The 13,154-nt window shown below is 42.9% G+C and overlaps 2 protein-coding genes across 3 annotated transcripts in view; one reads left to right on the forward strand and one right to left on the reverse strand.

The window, feature by feature from the left end:
- Positions 1-13,154, reverse strand: part of plxnb3 (plexin B3) — a 250,767-nt gene that overhangs the window by 173,443 nt on the left and 64,170 nt on the right. For both annotated transcript variants that reach the window (XM_088289559.1, XM_088289558.1), the window contains 3 exons: positions 4,114-4,293; positions 3,573-3,701; positions 3,395-3,495 (listed from right to left, as the gene is read on the reverse strand). In XM_088289559.1, coding sequence (XP_088145685.1) covers positions 3,395-3,495; positions 3,573-3,701; positions 4,114-4,293 — 410 coding nt within the window. The remainder of the gene's footprint in view (positions 1-3,394; positions 3,496-3,572; positions 3,702-4,113; positions 4,294-13,154) is intronic.
- Positions 5,845-8,412, forward strand: LOC148340960 (uncharacterized). The gene is made up of 2 exons (XM_088292051.1): positions 5,845-6,435; positions 8,075-8,412. The coding sequence occupies exons 1-2, from the start codon at positions 5,845-5,847 to the stop codon at positions 8,393-8,395; spliced, it is 912 nt and encodes a 303-aa protein (XP_088148177.1). The 3' UTR covers positions 8,396-8,412.

The following is a 13,154-nucleotide window of genomic DNA, read 5'->3' on the forward strand; positions in this document are numbered from 1 at the left end:
CCCGGTATGCAAACTAGTAAAGGTCCATAGTGGGAGGAAGGCAGTCCCTGATGTGCAGGAGAAACAGTCTCTCGAAGCACTTCATGATGACTGGCGTGAGAGCAACAGGACGGTAGTCATTCAGGAGGACTGCGGGTGACTTTTTGGGGACAGGAATAACGGTGGAAGTTTTCAAGCAGGAGGGGATGACTGCTTGAGCCAGGGAGCGGTTGAAGATCCTGCAGAAAACATGCGACAGTTGGTGGGCACATGCTCTGAGGACCTTGCCTGGTATTCCATCGGGTCCAGTAGCTTTCCTGGGGTTAATAGCCAGGAGCGCGCGCCTCACATCGTGTTCCTCTACGGTGAGTGGGGGGGGGTTGAGGCATGAAGTGCGGGGGTGTAACGTTTGGGTTGAGTCAAAGCGAGCGAAGAAGCAGTTAAGCTCCTCTGCCAGCGATGCGCTCGGGTCTACAGATGTCATGCTGTTGCCTCGGTAGTTCGTGATGCTCCGTAGACCCTGCCACACCTCCCGTGGTCTGTTGCTGGCAAGGTGGGACTCCAGCCTCCTCTTGTAGTCCGCCTTGGCTAGCTTAATGCCTTTGCTCAGGTCAGCACGAGCCACCCTGTACAGGGGATTGTCGCCTGACCTGAAGGCAGCGTCACGGGCCTTGAGGAGAGAGCGAACCTGGCTGGACATCCAGGGCTTCGCATTTGGGAAGGTCCGTATGGTCCTGTTCAGGGACACAGTTTCCATGCAGAACTTGATGTAGTCCAATACACATTGCGTGGAAACATCAAGGTCCTGATGATCAAAGAGGTCCCAGTTGGTGTCTTGAAAGCAGTCCTGTAATTGTTGGTTTTCACAGTCTTTGTGGTGGGCCTGAATCTGCGTCTGAGAGGGGTGTACGCAGGTGCGAGCTGCAAGGACAGGAGGTCTGACTGGCCGAGGGGGGCGAGTGGGAGGGCTCTGTATCCGTGCTTGATTTTCGAGTACACATGGTCAAAAGTGTTGTCTCCCCTCGTTGGGCACTTGACATGCTGGTGGAACTCTGGGAGTAGTCTTTAAATTGGCCTTGTTAAAGTCCCCCGCTACTATGTGAACGCCATCAGGGTGGGCCCCCTATTGTTTATTGATGACGCACGCGAGTAGCGAGAGCGCCGTGCTGGTGTTAGTATCAGGAGGGATGTAAACAGCTGTGACGAGCACTACCATTAGCTCCCTCGGGAGAAAATAAGGCCGGCACTTAACGGACATGTACTCGATGTCGGGGGAAGAGTGCTTCTCAACGATCATGCTGTCGCTGCACCAGTTCTCATGCACGTAAACACAGAGCCCCCCGCCCCTGCTCTTACCGGTGTCCCTCGTCCGATCCGCGCGATGTAGCGAGCGAACCAGCTAGCTGGATGCTAGCGTCTGGGACGTTGGCGTGCAGCCAGGATTCCTTGATGACGATCACACAGCTGTCTCGCACATAGCGGTTGGGGTACATCCTGAACGGGTCGCCAGCCAATTGCAGGGCACACAGAGACGAACAACCATCCGCACTCACACTCATACCTAGGGGAAATATAGAGTGTTCAATCGACCTGCCATGCATGTTTTTGGAATGTGGGAGGAAACTGGAGTACCCAGAGGAAACCCACACAAGCAGGGGGAGAACATGCAAACTCCACACAGGAAGGCCAGAGCTGGGATCAAACCCATGACCGCTGCTGTCTTTCACTGTGAGGCCACCGTGATAACCAGTCGGGCCACCATGCCGCCCTCATTCCAGGTCATTGTTTGTCCTCTTTCATTCAATATATATATAAATTAGAGGTATGCCTTGCCGAACTTAAACAATGGATGGCTTTCAAATTTTTGCGTCTTAACTCAGATAAAACCGAGATGCTGATCATTGGACCAGCACGTCATCGGCACCTTTTCAAAGACACCACTCTGAGTATCGATAAATGTAATATTGCCCAAAGGGGTTCAACAAAAAATCTCAGTGTTATATTTGACGCAACTGTCGTTTCAAATAAACATTAAAAATATTACGAGAACTGCATTTTTTCATCTGCGTAATATTGCTAAAATTCATCCAATTCTATCAACTCGTGACGCAGAAATCTTAATCAATGCATTTGTTACGTCTCACCTTGATTATTGTAACGTTTTGCTCTTGGGTCTCCCCATGTCTACTATTAAAAGTCTGCAGTTAGTTCAAAATGTAGCAGCTAGACTCCTGACTAGGACGATAAAGTTTGATCATATTACCCCGATACTAGCCAAGTTGCATTGGCTTCCGGTCCACTTGAGATGTGATTTTAAAGTTTTGCTACTTACCTATAAAATATTGCATGGCTTAGCACCTTCCTATCGCGTTGACCTCACAGTACCATATGTTCCGTCCCGAAACCTTCGCTCACAAAATGCTGGTCTTTTAGTGATCCCGTGAGCCAAAAAGAAGTTCGCAGGTTCTAGAGCGTTCTTCTATTCGGGCACCAATGCTTTGGAATGCACTACCTACAGATATTGGAGGTGCCACCTCAGTAGAAATGTTCAAAACACTATTAAAGACGCATTTATACTCTTGTGCATTTAGTTGAACTATTTGTTGGCCTGTTTACTGCCACTTCTTTTCTCCTTTCTTTTCCATGCAGCGCCTCATCTGATTTACATATATTTCAGCACTTCGTTGAACTACTTGTTGGCCTGTTTACTGCTTCTGTTCTTTTTTTTTTCTGTTCATGCAGCGCCTCATCTGATTTACTTATATTTCAGCACTTCGTTGAACTACTTGTTGGCCTGTTTACTACTTCCGTTCTTTTTTTTCTGTTCCCAGTTTCCCGACTTGGGAATTAGGTGATGGTGATTCACTTGGAAGTGGCTGTTCTGATTTTACACAAACTGACCGGTACAAGATCGAAGGCTCATCCTCTGTGGTGCTGCCATGGAGATTACGGCCCTGGACGAGGACCCGCTCCACTGAAGTCATCTTCCTGCAGCACTTCATTTGATTGACTCACACATTATCTCAGCTAGCATTGTATAGCATCATTTTATGCGTCAAATGTTGCCCACTTGGCATCCATTGCAGCCTGGTCATCCTAGAAGGGGGATTCCCCCATCTGTGGTCCCTTCTCAAGGTTTCTCACCTTTCCCCTCATGGGGTTTTGAGTTTTTCCTTGCCCTCGTGGCGGTTAAGATCAGTGGATGTCAATTGTGTGTATGTAAAGCCCTTTGAGACTATCTGTAATAAAGGGCTATACAAATAAAATTGACTTGACTTGACTTGACTATAATTGCAAAAAATATCACTTCACAATTTCATTCAGTGTCTCAAACTTCACATGGACTTTCACCAGAAATTGCATGAGCTTGTTCAGGGATCTCTACCTACTGCAACACAAACAAACAACATACTACCTTCCTTCCAGGACACACCAGCCACAGTAGAGGTCCCTAGTGGCCAGACAAGACTGGCAGTCGGTGTTGCGGTCACATGATGACATGGCAACTTTGGACACCTGAGAGACAAGTCCGTTAGTTTGGGAGGAAGACAGGAGAGAGTAACATGCCATCCTTGGAAAACTTTCACACCCACCCGGCTATTGGTCAGAATGAAAAGGTTCTGCTGGTTGGTGTCCAGGAGGAGGTCAGCTTTGATCGCATTGCCACTGTCCACCAGCACGCTGCCATACACTTTGCCGGAGCCATTAGACCGAACCAGCACCTTGGCATTACAATGATATCACAGATCATTATAAATGAGGCCTGAGGTTGAACTGCTGTCTGCATCTTTTTTTTAATATGGCCCACCTAGCATTTACGTCATTAAGAGTCATGTAATGCTTTTTGCATTAATTTGAATGTTGTCCTAAAATTTGCGAGATTTTCTGTAAATAATAATAAAAACCCCTAAAATAAAATCCATCAAGACGTGTCGTAATTGGCTAGTTTACAATAATTAAGTCATGGTTAAGTTAGAAGATAAGTTATAACTACACATGACCAGGCTCACCAGTTCAATTTAAAAGTCAAAAAGGCCCTTGAGCACAAGTTTATGCACCCCTGCTAATCCATAAGTACAATTGTGTTTTAAACAAACAAGCTTGCTACTGCTAATGCTAGCCCAATTGTGTCACCTTGTGCAGTCGTCCGTCACGGTCGCCCACAAAGGCCACTGTGTGCTCAGCCTCTGTTGCAGTGGCGACAGCGGTGAGCTGGGTCGTAGCAGTAAAGATGGGCGTGGCCGGGAGATGCACGACACTGCTGATGGGGCTCGGCGTGTGCTCCCATCCGCACGGATACTCGGAGACGGACTCCTGCCACAGCAGACATGAACTTTGATGCAGGTAAATGTATTAGGCCCTTTATCATCATCATCATCATAATCATCGGCCGTAGCGCAGGAGGTGGAGCGGGTTGTCCAGTAACCAAAAGATGAGCTGAACAAATCCTGCTGCGTCTGAGTTATGCGTTTTGTCCTCTGCCAAAGACACTTCACCCAATCCTCCTCCAATGTCAATCACACTGGTACACGGCTGGGCGTGAATGTTTGGTGGTGGTTGGAGGTGCATACTAGCTGCCACGCTTCCATTAGCCTGCCCAAGGGCAGCTGTGGTGACAAAATGTAGTTTAGCACCAGCTCTGTGTGAATGTGTGAGTGCATGAAAAATGTATCCATTGTGAAGCGTCTTCAAGTGTTTGGTCTTCCTCTAGACCAGGGATGCTCATTATCGCAAAGGAAGTATGGGTAGATCGCATGACATTAAAAAATAGACATCAGCCTATCATTATCCGTCATGTGATTGATACAGGGCACCCAGTCAGATGACACCTGATTTTTTTTTTTTGTGACACATAGGTCACCATGCATGCGCAAACAACGGTGCTAAGTGCAGCACAACTAACAAGCTAGCGAGTTGGTTACCTCGAATTTTAAGCCCTTGTTTTATTCTCTTGAACTCAAGGGGGGGGGGGATATCAACATGAGTGGGGGTGCTGGACCAAGTAAGAAGACAAATAACGTATCACTTTAATATGGCGTTTCACTTTCATACGGAATGGGAGGAGGAGTTGTTTTTGACGATGTCTTTTTCAAAGTGCATTTGCCTCATCTGCCAGTCTACCATCGCAATACCAAGGGAAATGTGGAGCGGGATTTTCGGACTGTTCATGGAAAATATGATACCGACTTTCCGCCGAAAAGCGAGCTGAGAAAGAGAAAGGTGGAGGAATTAAAAAGCCAGTTGTCAGGACAGCAGTCATATTTCAGACAACTTACTTGAAAAGCGAAAGCCGCCACAGAGATTGGCTACATCTACATACATTGTACAAAAAAATCCTCTCTCTCTCTCTCTCTCTCTTACGGAGCCCCTAAAGTGACATGGGAAAAAAAAAAAAAAAAAAAAAAATTGTTTCTCGTCCTGACGAGAAACTTTCTCATTCAAACCAGAAAGTTTCTCGTCCAAACCAGAAACTTGCTCGTCCTGACGAGATAACTTTCTCGTCCTGACGAGATAACTTTCTCGTCCTGATGAGAAAGTTTCCCGTTAGGACGAGAAAGTTGAGAAACGTCTTTACCAACGAGCGCTGCCATATTTACGTGCGTGAGCTAGTTTTTCTAAGCTGCAGTCTATTTCCATCCTGATTCCAGTGCAGCGAGACAATGGCTGCAGAAGAGGACTTGCACTCTTTCCTCAAAACAAGGTCTATACCAAATAGTGTCATCGACCAACTAAAAGAAGATAAAGTGAGGATAATTGTTAACTACTCAGGTTGCTTTCGTTATTGTAGCCGAATTCTAGCTTAAAATGCTTCACACATCTGGCGTTTGCATTTCTTTACAGATTGACATCTACGTCATATGCGTTATGACAGATGAGGAGTTAGGACAATATATCACAAGTTACGGAGACCGACTTGCAATCAGAGCATTTTGTCGGCGGCGAAACGTGACAAACGAAAGTTCGGGAAGAAATGAGACTGTCAAGTCCGCACTCGTGCAAAACATCAGAGAAAGGTTGGAGAAAGAACGAGAAACTACAGCCGACGAGAGGACAGCACGCGGTGTTAGAAATAAAAATGCCGTGAAAGTTACACGCCGGGTTGAAATCGGGTGGCTCCACTTTCAGAACGGCTCTTTTCGTCAAATAAGAGCAAGGGGTGGAGGTGGAACGCGGCACTTGTCTGTTGATAAATCAGTGACTATGGACGAACTAATGAGGACGGGCAAAGACTTGTTTTTTCCAAATGGACTTTCGTCAAAAGGACCGATCGACGACTTCCACTTTGATGTTCGTGACTATAGCCAGAAGTTGGTGCACCTTGACGTCACAGTGGGTCAGCTGTACGAGGAAAGTAAACTAGGAATGCTGCGCATCTACATGACCTCCAAGGCAAAATCAATACTTCTCTCGGATGTATCGTCAGACGGCGAGCTCACAGACGACAAGCCAAAGAAGGTACTGTAATCTAACATTCATTTATTTAGATTGCTATTAAGTTTGAAATTTGGGGAATGAGATAGGTTGTCAAGTGTTATGGGCTAGTATGTGACAGTGGCGGTGCTATCTCGAATGGTACACTACGCCACAACCGTCGAACCGCACACACCCATCTTCCTTTTAATTATTGCTATTGGGAGTGTGTACTGGCACAATCATGATCCTCTCTATTTCATAGAAAATAAAATAATAATAATAAAAGCACAGTTTTTTCAAGGCTATATGTTGTCCAGTGCCCTCATTTTTCACATGACAATTACCACCTCTGAGCCTATTCCAAATTGTTAATCGCATAATGGAGACATAAATAATGCGATATGGCTCTCATCATATGTACTACCTGACAGATTTGTGCTTGTTCACTGTACACTTCTTTTCAATGTACTGTATTTTGTAGTTGTATTTATGCTGTACATTCATTGATGTCGTCAGTGCTTTTTGAGGATGTGTTAAATTTATTTGAAGCCTGCAAAGACATCTGCTAAAACGGGCACAAAGGTCGAGTTGCAATTGGTCAAGATACAGTATGTAATCACACATTACACAGTAATTTGGTCCACTTCTCTCTTCACTAATATTTGGAAAAAAATGCTTTCATCCATGGGGTACGGGTGACAATTTGCTCATTTGCTCTTTCTGTCTTTACTAATGATGATGCAGAGACGATCCTTGAGAAAACGGCGTGGGAGACATCAGCATATGAGGACTACAATTGATAATCAGGCGGCTCACCAAGAGAGCTCCTCTGATTTAGGTTCAGCACCCAGTTGCTCAATACAGGTAAACCATGAAATAGTCGATACCGTAAAATGCAGGGTGTGAAATTCTTGCCAAAATGCTTGAACAATGCTTTTTAAAACTCAAACAACAATTGATCACATTACTTTACTGTAGTGGCATTTAAGTTAAATCTACATTTAAAGGTCTCGAAGATATGGCGCTCCAAAGGTGACATAAAAGAAAAAAAATACTCTTGTGTTCCCATGGAATAAACTTTACATGCAAGGTTTCCGTTCAAGTTTTGCAAGAGGACAACCCCCACTTGCTACTCCCCTTTACATGTCACCTTAAACGCAGCGGTGTCAAACTAATTTTTGTGGATGGGCCCGATCATACCTATGGTTTCCCTCAGAGGGCCGTTATGACGTTACCGCGTACCAAAACAAACTGATGGGTTAGCGAGTTTTGAAATCGTAAGCCAGGAAATAATTGTTTGTTCAACAATTTATTTTATAGGGGGAGTATTGCTAACAAATGAACAACAATATCTCAGATCTCAATGTTGTTAAAAGTGAAATAAATGTGTTAGAAACAGGAAGTTGACACACATGATTTCCCCTTTCCACATAAAATCAGGTCGTGGGCTAGATCTGGCCCCCGGGCCTTGAGTTTGACACCTGTGCCTTAAAGGACCAGGATGTAGTGCTGTGTCATGATGTATCCTCAATGCCACATGTTTGATATGCTTTTAGCTATGTTAAGGATGAGACAATGAAAGTATGAAAGTAAATATGATGGCTTTGTCAGATAGTCCATGAAAAAATACAAAACAATAATTATGTGTTTATTCAATTTGTCTTTTTCCTGTCATGAACAGAGAGAAGAAATAATGAATCAATCAAGAGCTGCATATTTTGAGATGAGTGACACAGAAGTTCTGCATCCTCCATATGATGATGATGCTCTTGGACATTTAGCAGACAGGCAGGAATCTGATGGGGACCCTTTTATCCCTGTGTCAGATAAAGATGCTGACCAGGGGTTGGGTGGTGTTTTGGATTCACCTCTTGCCCTAGCCATTGAAACATCTCTTGAGGATGCGGAAGTAAACTTTGGACCTGTTACTGGTGATGATGATGACGACCAAGACTCCACTATCCCCTGGAATCCTCACGAGTTAAACAGTATGCAGGTATAGCTGGTGCGGAACCAGATCTGACAGTGCAAGAGAGGCATATTCTGCATTCTGGGAGCATTTCCTGGAACAGTGTGAGGGGGAAGATGAGCGAGTACCCAGACTAAGGCCTGACTATTCTGCAAAGAAATGGCAAGCTCTTGGAAGAGTGTGGCTGAAAGGTTACCAGGACCACAAAATCTTACCAATCAGACTATCACCAGCTTTTGTTCTTGCCTGCTGCCAGGGACTTGGTGCAGTGAATGAAGAACTCTTGATGATGTCATTTGCCAAATTTCTTTCAGGGAATGAGCGATCATCTCTAGAAAAAGCATTTCAAGGGAATATGGATGAAACTGTTACAGAAGACTTACTAGACATCTTCTCACGAATGGGCTCTCACTGCGTGCCTTCTCCCGAAAACTTACGGAGTGCCACTCTCACAATTGCACACAAAGCGCTTCTTCAAGAGCCGAAATTTATTTTTGATTGTTTTCATTCCAGTATTCACTACACTGTGGCACCACTTATAACAAAAGACAACATAATGGAGCTTTATGAGTCTAAGAAGCCAACAAACAAGAAAGTGGCCCAGATGATAAAGCCATCAACTGAAATCCTGAATCCACAAGAGCAGACATCTCTTAACCACCTCCTACGGTATGTGAGAAGCATCGACCAAAGAAAACTGGAGATATTTTTACGTTTCTGCACAGGATCAACTGTGCTGTGCAAGGACAACATCGAGGTGACTTTTAATCGACTGTGTGGTTTAAGTCGAAGGCCTGTGGCACACACATGTGGATCAGTTCTCGAATTGCCTTGCACCTACAGCTCGTACCCACAGTTTCGTCAAGAGTTTGACAATGTGCTGTCTGGTGATTGCTTTTCAATGGATATTTTGTAGCAAACATAAGGGCTGCATATTGTATTAGAATGTTATGAAATTCCACAAAAACAGTTTGTGTTAATTTAACTATTATCCGAAAAAATGTCATATGTTAATTAAGATTTTGTGCTGTAATATGCATCAGCACAATGACTGATAATTTGCTCGGGTCCAAAAGACATTTTTTTTCTGAAAGGTGATGTTCACTTTTTTTCAAGAACTGTTTGCACGTTTAGCACTTTTTGTTCTTGCTAATTTAATGCAATTTATTATTTTGTTCAACAGCAACTAGTTCAACAAAAATAATATGTTTAAATGCAGATAGTAGCCACATTTTTCAAATGGCATCAGTGGCTGTACTTGTTCGGGCCTTATAGTGTTAGCCAAATAGCATAATTGCCAGTCATTTTTAAATGTTTTGGGAATGTAAAGAAGAAAAAGTTTTTTTTCCCAATTCACACATTGTATTTTATCATGACTTGGATGACTTAGAAACTACACGAACATAAAGCCAAAACACAGTTTAAATCACATTAGTATTTTTTTTTTCTTATTGATGTAGCAGAAAGTAAAAAAATGTCTTGGGCAGTTATACTATTAGGTTAATGAAATGTTAAAATTCCCAACAACAGTATGCGTGAATAAATACATTTCTCCTTTCATATACTGGTTTGTTATGCTTTGTTGGCAGTTTTGTTTATTTTCTGGTCATGACAGATGTAAAGGTAAAGCAAAAACATAGACAATGCCATTCCTACTATATACAGTACTACAAATTGGAAATGTTCTTTGAAAAAATGGCACATATATTCTGTGATATACACATTACACAACATATCTGTCATATATACAACTCCTCTGTGAGTATTGTGGTATAGGTTATAGTTTAGTAGGTGTGCTCATTGAAATGATCAGATCCAAGTTCCAAACTAAGCTTATGCAAATTTCATCTGAAAATTTAAATACAATTGCAGTAAGTATTCCATGATGTACTGTGTCTGATCAGTTTATAAGGCTCTGAATGCCATCTCAAATTAGAGAGCGGACGTAATCTCACGCCTCAAATGTAGGTACAGATCCAATGCTTGATAGGCATCAGATGGAAATGACCCATCTTCTGTGGTGCATTCTAAGCAACAGATTTCAGTATATTTGGCAAATAAACAGCTCCTGAACAAATACAATTTAGACTTTACTTATCTTGTGAAGTATATATTCAGCACCATTAACTTATTAAACAAAAACAGGACCTTGAACTTAAACTCTTGAGTTAAAAATATAGGCTATTTATGGTATGTAAAAAAAAATACAAAAATATTTATTAGAACATTTCTTTATTTTATATATTAAATTAAAAAAGAGTTCTGCAATTTACATTTAGCAGTTGAGTATACATAAAAACAATTATCTTCCTTAATATCATATAATTTGAAACATCCATTGTTTTTAAAATTTGAATCATTGTAACACAAGCTCATCCAAATGCAGTAGTGTATCATCGTGGGTGCTTGACTGTATTTTCAGAATAGGCAGAAAATAAACACTTTATCCCTTAAACAATTTTTTTAAACCACTGTACATTGTATACAAATAAAGATGTATTGGAGTGCATTGTACAACTCCAAAATATTTTGAATTAAATAAATAAAATAAAACAGGTATAGTTGCGTTTGGGCGCACTAATTACCATCCTCCGCAACTTCTTTCAGACTTTTCTGGTTAAATCATCAGTCGTATGACTTTCGAGCAGTCGTGTCTGAATAGCGTTTCATTTGATGCCCCACTCCGCAGTGACGTTAAGTGCCGTAACGGTCAGCTGGCGCAGCGGGGGCTGCTGACAAAGCCGCTGCTATTTTGATTCTCGTCTTGTTGTACAAATCAGTAATCACAGTATTGGAATTGCTGTATTGGTGAAATAGGTCCGCGCAGGAACCTAAGAACGTTCCACTCATTTTCACATTGAAGTGATGTCGGCATAAATGTGACCATGTTTGTTGTACTTCCACCAACGTAGTTAGCATTGTGTGACACTCGCAACCTACTGTTGAAGTTGTTGTCCACGACACGCTTTCCGTCTGGTGCATACTTGAAAACTAAATTACTTCCAAACGCTAGACGTGAAGTTTGATGGAGCTTCTTCCGCTTCAGGTATGCTTTAAAGCCAACCGCTAGCCGGCTTCTCGTGTAGCTTGAGCCAGAATAAATGTGGGAGGGGCAGTAACGTACAGTGATTGGGTCTGCGCTCGCCAATCCAGCATGTAAAAGGCGGAGTAGGCAGCATTGCTCCTCATCGTCATAACATTTTCCGCTAACATGTGCTGTCCCTCTGATGTACTAAAGGAGTGGAAGAGTTTAAACCTGGCTAATTTTATTCGATGTCCTGCATCTTGTGTCACTGTTATTCTGTGGAATGCTGAGTGTGTGGCTGGTGAAGCTGAACAAAGAAAGTGAAAGAATGTGAAGGTTTGGGAGGTTTTAGGTTGGTGCCTGGCGCAGACAGACACCTCGAGCGGGAAGGGGTTGACAAGAAACTGGACCCTTCAACCACAAGCAGGAGGAGCCACCACTTGAAGAAAGACCAATAAGTGCAAGCTAAAGTTAACTGCAGGAAACACATAGCCAATAGAATCATGCCAGGATGCCTTTGTCTCTGTGCCATTTGCATATTGTATAGGATGAATCATTACTGGGCAACTCGGAGGTAGAACACATTCGCTGGTGGCAAGAGAGGTGTAGAGTTGTATTGAGAGGGACCCGAGACCCAGGTGCCATGTAGAAAGTCTGTGTATTGGGAATAAACCCACTTGTGCGTGAAAATGCCGGCTTCCTGATACCTTTCTATTGCAGAACGAGCGCGCATATTATTGGATGAGTGAGAGTTGGTTAAGGTCGCGAATTGGAGTCAGATTACTAATTCGAGTTTACATTGGTTTAAAATTAAATTCTAACATTGATATAAAGATAAATTCCAACAATTTATGGTGACGCCGACGCGATGCATGAGAGGTAAAAGAAGTTTGGTACTTCGAGAAAAACCACATGAGACTGGGTCTCGCACGTCCACACCAGGTGACGACCTGAGAAAGGATAAAGTATAAAAGAGCCACACATCCGACCGTCTTTCCTCTTGGGCCCACAGTGAAACAAGGTAAGCAGAACCCTTTCAAATTCTGCACATTGGCAACGCTAAATTATAAGAGGAAGGAGGAGCGGAACGTAGTAAGCGTAAGAGTGTTGGACGCTATTAGGGTGTAAAATCTGGGATTTACCTTCTAGCATAATTAATGGCGCAAAAGTAAAGTAGTATAGTTCAAAAAAATAAAAAGTGTAACAGTGTGGACGTTAGTAGGGTCTGAAATCTGGGATTTACCTACTAGAATAGTTTGGAACTATTCGTGGTTAAGATACGGTATAAAATCTGGGATTTACGTATCGGGACACGGTTTAAAATCTGGGATTTACGTGTCTGTGTGGAAGCTGTGTGAATGTGAAGGCTAAAATTGTTCTGCGTAAGAAGTGTGTTTGGGACACGCACGAGTGGATTTTGATTTCAAGATGGCGAAGGAGAGTTGTAAGTGTGATAGTGGTCTCGGGTCCCGGGTGTGGCACGGAGATTAAGAATAAATTAATAAAAATGAAACATAAAAAAGAGAAGAAAGACATGAAGTAGGGATGAAATAAGAAAAGAGAAAGAAAGAAAGCTAGAGAAAAGAGAAAGAAATTATGTCAGTGTAGAGATTGGAAGTTCAATAAGAAAAGTGTCAGGTTCGCCGGTCGGCGAGGAGGAAAAGAAACAATGAAAAGGATAAGAATTAGGGTCTGCTGCAAGGAGGAATTGAAGAAATAAATATTTTATGTTTCATACTTTAGTTGATGGTCTTTCTATTAAGGTAA

The sequence above is a fragment of the Idiotropiscis lumnitzeri genome, chromosome 3 (genome assembly GCF_059441095.1).
Source record: "Idiotropiscis lumnitzeri isolate Australia: NSW breed Sydney's pygmy pipehorse chromosome 3, RoL_Ilum_1.0, whole genome shotgun sequence".
Classification (NCBI taxonomy): domain Eukaryota; kingdom Metazoa; phylum Chordata; class Actinopteri; order Syngnathiformes; family Syngnathidae; genus Idiotropiscis; species Idiotropiscis lumnitzeri.